The sequence below is a fragment of the Pelodiscus sinensis genome, chromosome 1, assembly GCF_049634645.1.
Source record: "Pelodiscus sinensis isolate JC-2024 chromosome 1, ASM4963464v1, whole genome shotgun sequence".
NCBI lineage: Eukaryota > Metazoa > Chordata > Testudines > Trionychidae > Pelodiscus > Pelodiscus sinensis.
The window spans coordinates 332089475-332105675 of NC_134711.1; the positions used below are offsets into that span (position 1 = coordinate 332089475).

Genomic DNA, 16201 nt, shown 5'->3' on the forward strand with positions numbered 1-16201 from the left:
CATAGGAGGGCTAGGTAGCTAGTAGACCTTTCAATCTAAACCTCTTGGTAACTTTTACTCTCTGTGTGGGTGTGTCTACACTTGCCCCCTACTTTGGGGTCAGGAAGGAATTTTCCTCCAGGGTAGATTGGCAGAGGCCCTGGAGGTTTTTCACCTTCCTCTGTAGCATGGGGCACAGATCACAGCTGGAGGATTCTCTGCATCTTGGGGTCTTCAAAGTATTTGAAGGCTTTAATATCTGAGGTATAGGTGAGAGGATTATTCTAGAAGGGGGAGGGTAAGATTTTGTGGCCTGCACTGTGCAGGGGGTCAGACTAGATGATCATAATGGTCCCTTCTGACCTTAAAGTCTATGAGTCTATGAAGTAGGGAGGCAAAGGAAACATACCGAAGTTGCAAATCAAGCGCGGGATTTAAATATCCCACGCTTGATTTGCATATTCCTGGCCAGTCACCATTTTAGAAATTCACTAGCCTAGAGTAACTGCCCACGTCTACACGTGGCAGTGAAATGGGAGTCCGATTTAAAGCCCCTAATTCGAATTAGCTGGTAAACCTCATTGCAGGAGAAATGCCAGCTAATTTTAGTTAGGGTTTTAAATCAGACTCCCGTTTCACTGCTACGTGTAGACATGGACAGTTACTCAGGGCTAGTGAATTTCTGAAATGGCAACCGGCCGGGAACATGCAAATCAAGCGCGGGATATTTAAATCCCGGGCTTGATTTGCAACTTCGGTATGTTTCCTTTGCCTCCCTACTTCGAAGTAGGGGGCAAGTGCAGATATACCCTGAGGTGGTATCAGGCAATACAGTAATTCCTCATTTAACACTATAGATGCATTTCTGAAAATGTTCGTACTAAGCCAAAACATGCTATGTGGGGTCAATTTTCCCATTAAAAATAATGGAAAAGGTGGGGGTTGCGTTTCAGGTGGTGGTGGCAAAATCAATTTTTTATTGGTGCTGAGTTGTCATCATCAACATTAGATATCTAGCAACACAAGATAACTAGCAACACAAATCACCACGGTTTGTTAAAACACAACGATAAACATGAGTGAGTGGAGGAGTGCTGTGACCACGCGTATTCATCGGCTCATGCATATTACCACTGTTTTCACCAACTTACACTGCCACGCAAAGTAGTTCACCACTTGATTATTTTTGTGTTATTTTGGGGACGGTTGTGTTATTCGAAAAACGTTCCCTAAAAATAAAATCGTGCTATTGCGAAAACATGTTAAGTGGGCACGTGTTAAACGAGTAATTACTGTAATTCAGGAGAGACACAGTCGCTAGACTAATAAATAGATGGTACAAACAGGACAACACAAAAGTGATTTCACTTAAAGCTAAACTTTACTTAGTCTCAAACACTTACCACACATCTACAACAGGTTAGTAAAACACCCCCACGCTCGATAATTACCGAAGTTGAGTGTGGCTCGCGAGTAACACCGGGCAGGCTTCCGATGGCCAGTTTTCTGTCTTCCCGTGGAGATGGAGATATGTCCAGATGTGAAGAGACCTCAAGAAGTCCTCAAGACGTCCCTCCAACTGTTCCCAAAATCGTCCCACTAATTCAAACTTTCCTTCCCTATTTATCCATTAGTATTACAATAACATGTCACTCAAACACTTGTTAGGAAAGCACTTTTTAAAGGTTAGGCAAGAGGTTTTCTTCTGATCATCACTTTCACCAGAGTGTTTTTTTCTTTTTCAGAGTCTCCGTGCTTGGTGGCCTTGCTAGATCTATGTCTCAGGGCATTTAGTTGGGCTTCCTGTTTTTCTAAATGTATATCTCAGCAATTTCACTAGAGATTTGGGCCTCAGGTAGGATGCGGGGTCAAGCTGCCTTCTCTGTGGCACTCAAACCCCCTTTCATTCTCTCCCCCCCAAACTGTGGTCATGCGGAAGCTGCAGTCTAGGTCTCTTTTGCGCTTGTTAGCTTGGTTGCTAAAGTTAAAGCAGTAAGCAGTAGTGGTTAAGGCACATTACTGGATTTGCCGAAATCTCCTGGTACAGTAGATCTGAAGACAGATGACGGAAGAGGCACACTAGTCCTTTCGGAGGACACGTTGGGCTTTCAAGAAGGGATCAGAGCTCAGTCATTCTCATCGATAACTAACATCAGACTGGGCAGCACCTTTCATTGAGGGAACTTCAAGGGTACGTCTAGACTACCGTGTTTTGTCGACGGAAGTTTTGTCGACAGATACTGTCGACAAAACTTCTGTCGACAAAGAGCGTCCAGACACATTGAGTTCTGTCGACAAAGCAAGCTGCTTTGTCGACAGAACTCCGTAGTCTGGATGCAATGTTACAGGCAATAACACCTTCTGTCGACAGAGTTCTGTCGACAGAAGGCGTTATGCCTCGTAAGATGAGGTATACCAGCGTCGACAAAACTGCTGAGTTCTGTCGACGTTATGTCGACAGAACTCAGCGGTAGTGTAGACGCTGGTATAGTTTTGTCGACAAAAGTCCACTTTTGTTGACAAAACTGGGTAGTCTAGACACACCCCAAAAGACCTATGAAAGTGACTATGAAACTATTCCCATGAAACAGATAACTAAACTGAGGCACAGGGAGACATGAATTGGCCAAGGTCACACAGAGAATGATGGACAGAATCCAGGATCTCTGACTTCGATGCTATAACTATGGTCTTTCCATCGCACTCATATACAGACACGGGCATAGCCAGCTGAGTCATAGTAGCCAGATCCCCCACACACCAGCTCTCCAGTGGTGGATTACAATCCCCTTAGCCAGTGGCCACAGGATGGCAGCCAGTGGCAGCCAGCTCTCCCCCGCCCAGTCCCCCAGCATCCAGGGCCCAGCCAAGGGCCGTAGACGGCGCACGCCCTCATGAATTAGTGTGGAGATCATGGACCTCATTGAGGTTTGGGGGAGGCCCCCAACTTCCATGATCTCCACACTAGGTGGAGGAACATGGCCGTCTACAGCCGCATGGCAGCCACCATAGCCAGGAAAGGCCACAGGCGCACCCAAGAGCAGGTGCAACTGAAGGTGAAAGAGCTGCGGCAGGAGTACACCAGGGGTGCCACCGCAGCAGGGGCTGACACCTGCCCCTACTTCCCCACCCTCGACCGACTCCTGGGGGGTGGGGCGGACCATGCCAGCCCGGAGGCAGTGAGCCAGGACTGGAGGGCCTTGACCCGGGCACACCAGAGGGCCCACCACCAGGTGTTCCGGAACCAGAGTCAGCAGGGTCGGCCGGGGGGGGGGGGGGAGGCGGAGAGGGAGACCAGGGACTGCACGCATGGGCCATGCCTCCCATGGATCACGCAGCCACCTGTGCACGTATGAGCACATGCCATGCCACCCTTGGGCAGGTGGCTCCAGCTGCGTGACACCCAGGGGCCATGACCCAATAGGTACACGCTTGAGTGAAGAGACCTGACACACTCCTGACCCCGGGGCATGACCCAGCAGGACCCCTTCCCTTCACATGCCCCCTCTACACAGAGGCAGGGGACATCTCCCCCCCCCCCGCCACCCCTGCCACACTATACATGGTACAAGGGCATGGGTGCAGTCTTAGGGCAGCTCCCAGTCCTGGGGAGAGCCAGACATGCTGACCATGGCCTCTGTGCAAGCACAGAAGCTCTGACGGTGCAGGGCACAGTTGCCCTCACGTTGCGGAGGGGGCTGGGCATCATCCACTGTGTCCCCAGGGAGAGTTGACCACTTCTCTTCTTTCTCTACAGCTGCACCAGCTGCTCATGCAGGACGCACCACCCCGCCCAGGACATGCTCCCGCACCCACGGCCTGCTCTGGACCATCACCATGCAGCAGGAGTACCGGGACCAGCACCTGCGACCTCTGCACTGCACCATGCAGGCCTGGATGCAGGAGGACCTGCAGCTCCGCCAGGAGCAGCTTGCTGAGGACCGAGCCATGAACTCTAACCTGCAGGCCCTGCTGCAGAGCATGCTGCTCCGTGTCGGTCCTGTGCCTGCTCCCCCGCAACTACTGTTCCTCCTCCCACTCCTGCCCCCTCCCACCTCTTCTTCCTCAACCTCCACACCCTCCTCCTCAATGTCCACACTCCCCACCTCAACCTCCACAACCTCCTCCCCATCCCCCCAGGGATGCCGAGGCTCCCTCCCCCACCATGCTGGGAGGCGGTTGACCCGGCGAGACCCCCAGCCCTGAGTGCTGAGCTTCCCTTCCCCCTTTTTCCCCCTTCCAGCTCCTTCCTCCCAGGTTCCCCCTCCCCTCTCCCACCCTCTCTCCTGCCCTCTCCTGCGTCCTTTCCCCAGTCTCCCCGGAGTTTCATTCCCCTTCCCCAGCTGTGTTAAATAAAGACAGTTTCTAGTTTTGAAAATACGTGTATTTTATTTGACATCAGGAAGGGGGGGCTAGTGGAAGGAGAGGGAGGAATGGGGCACAAGCCCCCAGTGGGGCAGACTGGGGAGACTGTTAGAGCTCCTCAGGGTGGAAGCTCTCCCACTGAGCCCCCTGGATCCTGACGTCCCCTCAATGGTCCTCCTGGATGGCAGCCTGCAGACAACGTGTCCACGAGATGCAGCAGAGTCCCCGGGGACAGGTCTGGTTCCATGTTGCAGATTGCCATGGTACCCGGGTGAGGGCAAGCAGAGCACTCCAAGACACAAATGCTTTGCTGTTCCTCAACAAGGTAGACCAGCACTCAGAGAAACCTGAGAACTGTGTGTCCCGGATGGGAGGTCGGGTCCCTTTAAGCATAGACCTCAGCTAGCCTGAGGCAGCAGCCCCGCACACTATGTCCGATCCTGATGCCCTTTTGGCCCTGGTTCCGGCCAGCCTTACCTTCGATTTAGGGTCCACTCAATGTGGATGCGCTATTTCAAATTAGAAAAATGCTATTTTGAATTAGTTTTTGTGTCCAGATGAGTTATTTCGATTTAGCTTATTTCGAATTAACTAATTCAAAATAGGTTAATTTGAAAAAGTGCTGTAAACATACCCTTAGTTTACTGCAGGAGTGTGAGGGTATGTCTACACTAGTCTCCAAGTTCGAACTAGGGAGGTTAATGAGGGTGACCTAAATTGCATATGAAGCGCGGGATTTAAATATCTCGTGCTTCATTAGCATGTTCCCGGTAGGTCGCCATTTTGGAAACTGACTAGCCCAGAATAACTGCCCGCGACTACACGCGGCAGAGAAGCGCGATTCCGAGATTAAACCCCTTAGTTTGAATTAACAGTTAAACCTCAGGTTCGAACTAGGGGGCTAGTGTAGATGTACCCTGAGTCTCTGAGTTAAGAGGAGACAGTTATGTCTTTAGAGTTTGACCATACAGCTCCCAAGTGTTGCAAACTGTTGTGTTACTCTAAGGTGTTCTTGCAAAGTGCTCTCTGTACCTCTGAATGGTTTGTAGGTCAGTCTGGTAATCTCCAAAAACAGGAAGTTGCCGTCCCAGGGTCGCTTGCGAACTTCTCTTCGCATCATGGTGGCATTTTTAACACTTGTGCTTCTCCAGCTGTTGATAACTCAGTGCAGGTATCGATAAACGTACTAAAGCCAGTGCCTCATTTTCCTCTTCCACATGCAGCAGACCAGATGTCTTATGGTTTCCATGCTGGGATAAGTGGTGTGTCAGCCTACAGGGGTCAGATAACTAATGACTGGTTTGAAATAATTAAACAAGGAAATGTTAGTTACCCCTTCACATCACACAAGCAGTAGGGGTCAGCCAATGAAATGAACAGACAGATTTAAATCAAACACAAGAAGTGATTTCTTTGCGGGAACGCCACGGAGCTCTTTGCCAGGGAATGTTGCGAAAGCCGCATTCCATAATCGAGTCGCAACAGGAACTCAGTAAGTTCACAGAAGACAGGTCCATCAATGGCCGTTGGCTAGGGTGAGCAGGGATCCCAAACCATGTTTGGCATTGTTCCTCACCTCTGTTTGGCAGACACTGGGACTGGACAACAAGGGAGGGATCACTCAGCTGTCGCAATTCTTTTTATTCCCTCTGAAGCACCTGGCATTGGGCAGTTAGAAAACAGGCTGGCCTTGGATCCCAGCCACTATGTCCATTCTGATGTCACTACAGAGACCCCAAATGTATTTGCCCCTTGACCCCACTCCTCTCCCAGAGCTAAGGGTGAGCCCAGGAGGCCTGACGGGGGAAGGAGGGGTGTCTCTCTTTTTACAGAGTTGGTAACAAAGGAGGAATATACAGTTGCCTTTCAAACCTACCAATGTTCCCGTGAGAAGTCAGAGGATGTCCGACCATGGTAATATTACCGCAGAGTGGTTCTAATATTTATGATCTCAGTGGTTCTAATAGTTAGGGTGACCAGACTTGCCTCTGCCCAACATAGGACACCAAGGGGGGAGGGCTGCCAGTGCTCAGGGCTTTAGCGCCCCAGTGGGGTGGGGGGGAGGAAATGGGATGGGGGCCACCTAGGAATGGGGCTTCAGTCCTGAAGCAAGGGCCAGCCAGGAACATGGCAGAGTGCCAGAGCCAGAGCTGCCCTGGAACGGGGCTTCAGCCCCACGGTGAAGGCTGCCTGGGAAGAGGGCTGAGCCCTGTGGTGGTGGGGGACTGCCCAGGCACCGGGCTGCACCCCACATTGAATTGAGGGGCCACTGGAAAACTAGGCTGTGCCCCACGGTAGGTGGGGGCCACCAGAGAACAGGGCTGAGCGCCACGGTGTGTGGGGGCCGCAAGGGAACCAGGCTGAGCCCCATGGCATGTGGGAGCCACCTTGGGACTGGCCGTGAGCCCCACGGCAGGTGGGAGCCATCGGGGAATAGGGCTGAGCCCCAGGGTGGGTGGGGGCTGCTGAGGAACTGGGCTGACCTCTGCGGCAGGAAGGGGCCACCAAGGAACCAAATTGAGGCGGGAAGCAGGTGGGGGCCACCAGGAAACTGGGCTGAGCCCCACGGTGGGGGAATGCCCAGCAATCGGGATTCGAGTCCTGTGGCATGTGGGGGCTGCTGGGGAACTGGGCTTCAGCCCCACAGCACATGTGGCAGAGCCCCTGTGGTAGCAAAAACTTTCAGCCGTAAGGCAGGTGGCCGCGGCTGAGGAATGGGGCTGCAGCCAGCAGTGCTGACACTCCGACCTGGTTCCTTCCTTGGCTCCCTGCCTGAGAGCCTCATGCTGCTGCCTGCCGTACCGCCAGCCACAAATAGGAGGCTGCTGCAGCGGCAATGACCAGGGAACTCAAGTGCCATCAGGGGGCCTGCAAATATAAGATATTTTGCCCCTTCTTAAAAAAAGTCAGGATGCAGACAGCTTAAATACGGGGCAGTCCCAATAACAAAGGCACGGATGTCACCTGTCTAATAGCTATTCATTTATTTTATAGATAGATAGATAGATAGATAGATAGATAGATAGATAGATAGATAGATAGATAGATAGATAGATAGATAGGGTCTGTCTACACTACCCCGCTAGTTCGAACTAGGAGGGTAATGTAGGCATACCGCACTTGCAAATGAAGCCCGGGATTTGAATTTCCCGGGCTTCATTTGCATAAACTGGGCGCCGCCATTTTTAAATCCCTGCTCGTTCGAACCCCCTACTCCTCATGGAATGAGGAGTAATGGTAGTTTGGAGTAGGAAGCCTAGTCCGAACTACCTAGTTCGTGCCGCGTGTAGCCGCGCGGCACGGGGTTCGAACGAGCAGGGATTTAAAAACGGCGGCGCCCAGTTTATGCAAATGAAGCCCGGAAAATTCAAATCCCGGGCTTCATTTGCAAGTGTGGTATGCCTACATTATCACCCTAGTTCGAACTAGCGGGGTAGTGTAGACATACCCATAGATAGATAGATATTTAGCAATTTGACGCATCGTTCCTGTTAGCTAATTGCTACATTATCTGTCAAAAGGAAAACCCATATAACTTTCTCATGTTGAAGCAGCCCCTGGAATACAGATAATATTCCCCTCCCCAAACAGCTTTCAAATGCTGAAGTAGCCTTTGGAATTACAGTTACTATTCCTCCTCCACCAGACCAAAATCCAAAATGGCTTCCTTCCAGCTGTCTGTGCTGAGGTGGGGGAGAAGTCGTGATGATCCAGTGAGGCATTGAAGGAAAGGAGAAAAATGAGGAGTAGGGTCTTCGGGGACCAGGCACAAGAGATGGGCAGTGGGAATGACACCAAAGCCCTGTTCCACCAATTAGGAATGAGTTCTCCACGGACTGGTTGCACAGTGTGTCACCCTGAAAGAGTGCTGTAAGGTGGCAATGTGTATAATGTCCGCTTGACGGTCAAGTAAGTGAAAGGTCCCACAGTCCAGTAAGGCCCAACAGCCAGACCCTAGACGTCTTTGAATAGAGCTCAGTGGAAGAGCCAGAGAACCAGGAGAAAACCTCAAGTCTCTTTCTTACTAAACAGATGGAGCAGCTTGTTCCTGATCTGCCTGGTCCTCACCCCATAGATGATGGGGTTTAGCATGGCAGGCCCCAGGAGGTAGACGCTGGCAATGAGAACATGAAAATGTGGGGCCACGTTTTGGCCAAATCGATGCGTGAGGTAGGTGAAGAGACCTAGCATGTAGAAAGCTAAAATGGCAGAAAAGTGAGCACTACATGTCCCCAAAGACTTGAGCCAGGCATCTTTGGTGGGGAGGCTGAAGACAGCCCTGAGGATCTGGGTATAGGACACGATGATAAAAAGCACATCCAGACCTGTCACAAAAAATAACACAAAGAGGCCGTAGGAAGTACTGATGCGTGTGTCAGCACAGGCCAGCTTCAGCACAGACAAGTGCTCACAGTACGTGTGGGGGATGATGTTGGTTCTGCAGTACGGCCACTGCCTGGCCAGGAAGAAATTGGGAAGTATGGATAGGCTGCTGCGCAGCACCACGGCCAGGCTAATTTTGGCCACTACAGGGTTGGTCAGGATGGTGGAATGTCTCAGGGGATGGCAGATGGCCACGTAGCGATCCAACGCCATGGCCACAAAGATCCCAGACTCTACTGAAAAAAAGCAGTGAATGAAGAACATCTGGATGAGGCAGGCACTGAAATCGATCTCCCTGGAACCGAACCAGAAGATGCTCAGCATTTTGGGTTGAATGGAGGTGGACAGCAACAGGTCGGTGACAGCCAGCATGCAGAGGAAATAGTACATGGGCTCATGGAGACTGGGCTCCTTCTTCACAATGAACAGGATGGTGAAGTTCCCCAAGAGGGCTATGGCGTACATGACACAGAAGGGGATGGCGATCCAGACGTGGGCTGTCTCCAGGCCAGGAATGCCCAACAGGATGAAGGTGGAGGGGTTGGTGAAGTGGGTGGTGTTGGAATCTGACATGGAGGAGAGGAGAAGGTGGATTCGTCTGAGGCAGTTCCAGCTTCCTGTCTGCTATCTCCTATAAGTGCCGTTCGTTCTCCTGACTTCCTCTGTCTGTCCAGGGTCTCGGATGGTGCTCGATGCATAAATACCTGGAGTGAGAGACAATGTTAGTACTCGACTCAACATGCACTACTGGAAGCTGCTCTCCATGAAGCAGGTTAGTCACTCCTCACACACTTAAATACGCCATTCCCACTCTTCCAAAAAATCAGTTATGAACAACTGCCCCTATTAATGTGAATTCCATCTATGAGGGTGCTCTCGGTGTCTATGATTCCTAAAGTGACACGGTGTGGGAATCAAGGGCCTGACCAAAGTGATTCTATAGCCACCATGAACAGGTTGGATTATGAATTGGAGGGTTGCTAGGCAACTCTCCAACCCCACAATGCACAGGCCATTATATTCTCATCCCACTGAGGAGAGCCAAAAGAAATGACACCCTTTCCTCAAGTCTCTCCCTGGAGAAGTACAGGAACATATTTACACAGTCACATCCCTAGATTCTTGAGAAGGGTTATTCTTTCTGATGGCCAAGATCCATCAGTCTGGGAATCCTGGGCGGTGCCTCACTTCAGGCATTGGAATTTTTTCAGCAGAGTTGTCTGGCTATATAGACTCTCTCTTCAGGCTCTATGCCACCAGCACTCCCAGCTGTCTTTGAGACACCCTGGACATCCTGAGAAAATGACAATCCATTGGTAATGTCCTGAAAAACACCATCCTGGCCACTACAGCTGTAGAAGCTCACGGCACCTACATTCCACACAGAGATGGACTACATGCCGGCGGGAACAGTATCCCTGATGATGTCACCACTTGGTTGCTGAGATTGGCGACTTTGTCTTCATCCAAAACCATTGCAGACTTGTGGATGACGTACACCCGCGTGACCCTCCAGAATGCCAACGTTGCTGTGGCTGACTTAGAACAATGCTGCTTCAGCTCTCATAGCATCATAGAATCATAGAGCTGGAAAAAGCCTCAGGATGTCATCAAGTCCAGCCTCGTGCCCAAAGCAGGACCAACCCCTACTCAATCATCCCAGCCAGGGCTTTGCTGAGTCGAGACTTAAAGATCTCTAGGGATGGAGATTCCACCACCTCACTAGGGAACCCATCATTTTGGTTGCCCTCCACTGGACCCTCTCCAATGCATCCCCATTCTTTCTATAGTGGGGCAGAACTGGGCACAATACTCCAGATGTGGCCTCACCAGAGCCGAATAAAGGGGAATAATCACTTCTCTGGATCTGCTGGCAATGCTCCTCCCAATGAAACATAATATGCCATTAGCCTTCTTGGCTACAAGGGCACACTGTTGACTCATATCCAGCTTCTCATCCACTGTAACCCCCAGGTCCTTTTCTGCAGAACTACTACTTAGACAGTCGGTCCATAGCCGTAACAATGCTTGGGATTTTTCTGTCCCAAGTGAAGGTCTCTACATTTTTCCTTGTTGAACCTCATCAGATTTCTTTTGGTCCAATCCTCTAATCTGCTAGGTCACTCTGGACCCTATCCCTGCCCTCCAACATATCTACCCCTCCCCCTAGGTTAGTGTCATCTGGAAACTTGCTGAGGGTGCAATCCATCCCCTTATCCAGGTCATTAATAAAGATGTTGAACAAAACGGCCCTAGAATCTATCCTTGGGGAACTCTGCTAGAAACCAACCACCAACCTGACATTGAGCAGTTGATCACTACCCATTGGGCCTGACATTCTAGCCAGCTTTCTATCCATCTTACAGTCCATTTATCCAATCCATATTCCCTTTTAATTTACTGGCCAAAATATTTTGGGAGACTATCAAAAGCGTTGCTAAAATCAAGGAATTGGCAACATACAAAAACCTGTAGGGGAACACTTCAATCTCCCAGGAGCCATCCTACAGCAAAAAAACTTCAGGACCAGACTTCAAAGAGAAACTGCTGAGCTACAGTTCATCTTCAAGTTTGACACAATCAATTCAGGATTAAACAAAGACTGTGAATGGCTCGCTAACTACAAAAGCAGCTTCTCCTCTCTTGGAATTCACACCTCCAGATCAGCTGCTAGAAGTGGGCCTCATCCTCCTTGATTGGATCCACCTGGTCATATTTATACCTGCCTCTGGAAATTTCCACTGCATGCATCTGATGAAGTGGGTCTTTGCCCACAAAAGCTTATGCTCCTACACTTCAGTTAGTCTATAAGGTGCCACAGGACTCCTCGCCGCTTTTGCTAAAATCAAGGTATATCACATCCTCTGACTTTCCCACGTCCACAGAGCCAGTTTCCTCATCATAGAAGCTAATCAGATTGGTGAGGTATGCCCTTGGTGAATCCATGTTGACTTTTTGTGATCACTTTCCCCTCTTCCAAGTGCTTCAAAATGGATTCCTTGAGGATCGCCTCCATGATTTTTCTGGGGATTGAGGTAAGGCTGAGGGATCTGTAGTTCCCTGGATCGTCCTTCTTCCCTTTTTTGAAGATGGGCACTACAGTTGCCTTTTTCCAATCATCTAAGAGCTCTCACAATCTCCACGAGTTTTCAAAGATAATGGACAAAGGCCCTGCAGTGACATTTGCCAACTCCCTCAGTACCCTTGGATGCATTAAATCTGGACCTATGGATTTGTGTATGTTTAAATAGTTTTCTAAATAGTTCCTAATCTGTTCTTTCCCCACCAAGGACTGCCCACCCCTTCCCATACAGTGTTGCCTAGTGCATTAGTTTGGGACCTGACCTTGTCTGTGAAGATAGAGGCAAAGAAAGCATTGTGTACAAATTGCACCTCTTTTACTTGTGCTACATTGGTGACATCTTTGTCATCTGGACCCATGGGAAGGAGGCACTTGAAGAATGCCACAGGGATTTCAACAACTTCCATCCCACCATCAAACTCAGCCTGGACCAGTCCACTCAAAAGATCTACGACCTGGACACTTCAGTTCAAATAAGTAATGATCACACAAACACCACCCTATACCAGAAACCCACTCTACTTACTTACATGCTTTCAGCTTTCTTCGAGAAGGTATCAAGATCCATTTTCTACAGCCAGACCCTAAGATACAACCACATTTGCTCCAATCCCTCGGACAGAAACAAACACCAATAGAATCTCTATCAAGCTTTCTTAAATCTAAGGCTATATCCCCACTGCTCCTTTGTTTTGGCAAAAGCTATGCAAAATGCGGAACGCAGTTTGCATAGCTTTTGCCAATTTTATTTTTTTGGTCTACACCTGGCCAAATTTTGGAAAAGCCTCCTCTTTCAAAGGAGCCCTTATTCCTCACAGAACAAGGAATACAGGGCTCCGCAAAAGAGCACGTTTGCTCTTTTGCAAAAAAAAAAAAAAAATAGAAAGAGCAAACGCATTCCCTGGAAAAAACCCTCAGTGTAGACATAGCGTAAATATATACTTCTAGGCTACGTCTAGACTGGCATGATTTTCCGGAAATGCCTGCCTGGTATAGTGTAGACCAGGCCGAAGAGAGGTAGACGGGTTACTCTGTAACTTCAAGACAATGAGTAGTCCTGCTGTAAGTGAACTTGATCAGATACCTCAATACACTTGGGTTGTGTCTAGACTGGCCAGTTTTTCCAGAAAATCAGCCACTTTTCCGGAAAAACTTGCCAGCTGTCTACACTGGCCACCTGAATTTCCGCAAAAGCACTGACTTCCTACTGTAAGAAATCAGTGCTTCTTGCGGAAATACTATGCTGCTCCCGTTTGTGCAAAAGTCCCTTTTGAGCAAAACTTTTGCACAAAAGGGCCAGAGTAGACAGCTCAGATATGTTTTTCGCAAAAAAGCCCCGATCGCAAAAATGGCGATCGGGGCTTTTTTTGCGCAAAAGGGCATCTAGATTGGCATGGACGCTTTTCCGCAAAAAGTGCTTTTGTGGAAAAGCGTCTATGCCAATCTAGACACTCTGTTCCGAAAATGCTTTTAACGGAAAACTTTTCCGTTAAAAGCATTTGCGGAAAATCATGCCAGTCTAGACGTAGCCTTGGTTCCCTAATGAAGAAAAAGTGAATCTTTGGCTTAAACCTGGTTCAGTCCCAGCAGCAATATGGGGAGGGAGCAGCAGTATATAATAAATAGTATAAAGCAAAGCAAAGATAGCAAGCCACACAAATTGAAAGCTATGAAAACTGATGTGTCGTTAAAGACATCAGGGAAAATCTTTGCTTTCCAGGGCCAAATATAAGGAAAAAGAGAAGTTATTAAGTACATTAAGAACAAAAGAAATCCTAGAAAAGGTTTAGAATAAATCATAGAGGTTGAAAGGAAATTTGTCAATTACATATGAATAAAATTACTGCTAATGAACAACAGGGGCTTACAAAAAAAACCAACTATTTCCTTTTTCAGTAGGGCTATGTCTAGACTGCAGGCTTCTTTCAAAAGAGGCTCTTTCAAAAGCATCTTTCGAAAGAGCCTCTTTTGAAAGATCGCGTCTAGACTGCAGGCGGATCTTTTGAAAGAGCAATCTGCTTTTTCGAAAGAGAGCACCCAGCGAGTCTGGATGCTCTCTTTCGAGGAAGCCCTATTTACATTGAAGAACGCCTTCTTTCGAAAGAGGAACTTTCGAAAGAAGGCGTTCTTCCTCATGAAATGAGGTTTACCGTCATCGAAAGAAAAGCCGCGTTCTTTCGAAATAATTTCGAAAGAACGCGGCTTGAGTCTGGACGCAGGGGAAGTTTTTTCGGAAAAAGTAGCCTTTTCCCGAAAAACCCCCTGAGTCTGGACACAGCCTAGGGGAACACATTTCACTAAAAATTAACACTCTACAGTACATCTCAGAGGGGTAGCCCTGTTAGTCTGTTACTTTAAAAAACAACAAGTAATCCTGTGGCATCCTAAAAACAAACCAAAATATATAGAATCATGAGTTTTCATGGGCAAAATCTACATCATCAGATGAATTGGAGTGGGAACAACAGAAACCAAGAGATATATAGAAGAGCAGAAGAAGTACCGGTCAATGTTAGGATGCTAATTAAATGGGCTGTCTGTGTCCCCTGCATAGCATTTCATGTGGAAATGCAGATGCAAATGTCAGAATAAACTGTCTTTGTAATGCACAAACCGGTTAACGCCTTTGTTCAAGCCCAGGGTAAGGGTATCAAATCGGTAGGTGAGAACAATTCCACACACTCTCTGGAACTGGCTGGTGAAATTCCTTTGGAGATGAATGGCTACTTTGCAATCCATGCTTGAATTCCCAGGCTTGTTAAAACGTTCCCCTGCAGATCTCTCTGTGTTACTATTTCTGAGGTCTGATTTCTGTCCATTTACCTTTCATCGCAGAGACTGTTTGGCCAAGATACCTGGCAGAGGGGCCTTGTTGGAAAAGTACATGTAAAAGGGGCTAAAACCTGGCTGACAGATCTAAGCAAGCAGTTTCTGTAGGCCATTGTCTGTGAAAGGACTCGCTGACTCCGGAGGTCTTGTCCAGTCCTGTGATTCTGTAATCCTATGGTGTCAGTACTAGGTGTAAGGCTATTCAATATTTTGATAATTAAGTGGAAGAAAATAGAAAATCACTGCAGAGAAAATCTGCGAATTACTCAAAGATCTGGAGAAAGATTCAATGAGTTGAACGGGGCAGGCACATTCACCGAGCTGGAGAGTTTTAATAATACAATGAAAATGTATCGTATCGGAACAGGGAACGCCAGCCCAAGCCACAGACTAGGGCACTGCATTATGGACCACAGGGACCTTGAAAAGGGTTTAGAGGTCACCATGGACACCCAGCTCAACCTGACTGCTCAGTGAGATGCTGTTGATGAATAATGTGGATGAGATTCTTGGATATACAAACCTGGGAGTGGGGAGCTGGAACAGGGAAGGATTTTCCCTCTGCACAGGACAATTGTGAAACTGACTCTCTCTAGTTCTGGGGTCCACATTTCAAAAAGGATGTTGAAATATTGGGAAGGGGGCAAAAAAGAGCCATCAGAATGATTGGAGGCTAGAAAAATACCACACAGAATGAGACTTAAAGAGCTTCACCTACTTATCCAAAAGACAGTCAAGTGAGAAGTTCACGGGGAGGGAACCATGGATAAGAACGGGCTCTTTGATCTCTCAGAGAAAGGCAGAACAAGACCCATAGTCTGGAAGCAGATGCCAGACAAATTCCAGTTGGCTTTAAGGGCCAAATATTTAGCACTGTAACATGGAACAGCCTAACCCCCTCAGCTCCAGTTACCGACCAAAGCCCTGAGAGGCCAAGGGAGCAGGTGACGGGCACTGTGCATTTACACACAGCTGGCTCCTCAGGCATTTCCTCAGCTTTCTCCAAGGGACGTTTTGCCTCAGTGACGCCTGAGCTATGCATAGGCTACGGCCTCAGAGTCTGACCTGGTATCACACATTTACTAACCCCTTTCATCCTGAGGGATCCTGCATGCCTCTGAAATGCAGCCCCCTTGGGAACGGAGGGTGCAGAAAAGTGAGTTTTCACGAGTGATGCTGGAGCAAACTCATCATCACCACAGGATGTTTGATGTTTGCGAGGGGTGGGGAGGACGCCAGACTGACTCTACCTCATCCTGCTTACCTGGCACTGGGTCTGCGGAACAGGCGAGTCATCAGCAAGAGCTGGTCCCTGGGAGTGCTGAGAGGGAAGCGTGTTCCCTGGGACTCCCCCTCAGGCAGCTGCATCCCACACCTCTCTCAGCCTAGCAGCAGCTGAAATATCCTACGCCACCAGCGGTCAGAGGGGTATTTATAACATAGCTCCGTGCAGTCGCAGTGGGGTTCGCTCTGCCTCTGGTGCAAAACCAGCATCTGAATGTAAACAGGTTGGAGCTCAGCCCCTGTGCTTCTGGGCTCTTTATCCAGCTGTGGGAGTAAACA

At 48.9% G+C, this 16201-nt stretch overlaps 1 protein-coding gene across 1 annotated transcript; it reads right to left on the reverse strand.

Moving 5' to 3' along the window:
* Positions 1-8352: 8352 nt before the first annotated feature.
* On the reverse strand, positions 8353-9192 carry LOC102449042 (olfactory receptor 52E4-like). Its single transcript, XM_075936391.1, has 2 exons — positions 9035-9192; positions 8353-8800 (listed from the first exon to the last, which is right to left on the reverse strand). Exons 1-2 carry the CDS (start codon positions 9190-9192, stop codon positions 8353-8355), a joined length of 606 nt encoding a protein of 201 aa, XP_075792506.1.
* Between the last annotated feature and the right edge of the window lie 7009 nt (positions 9193-16201).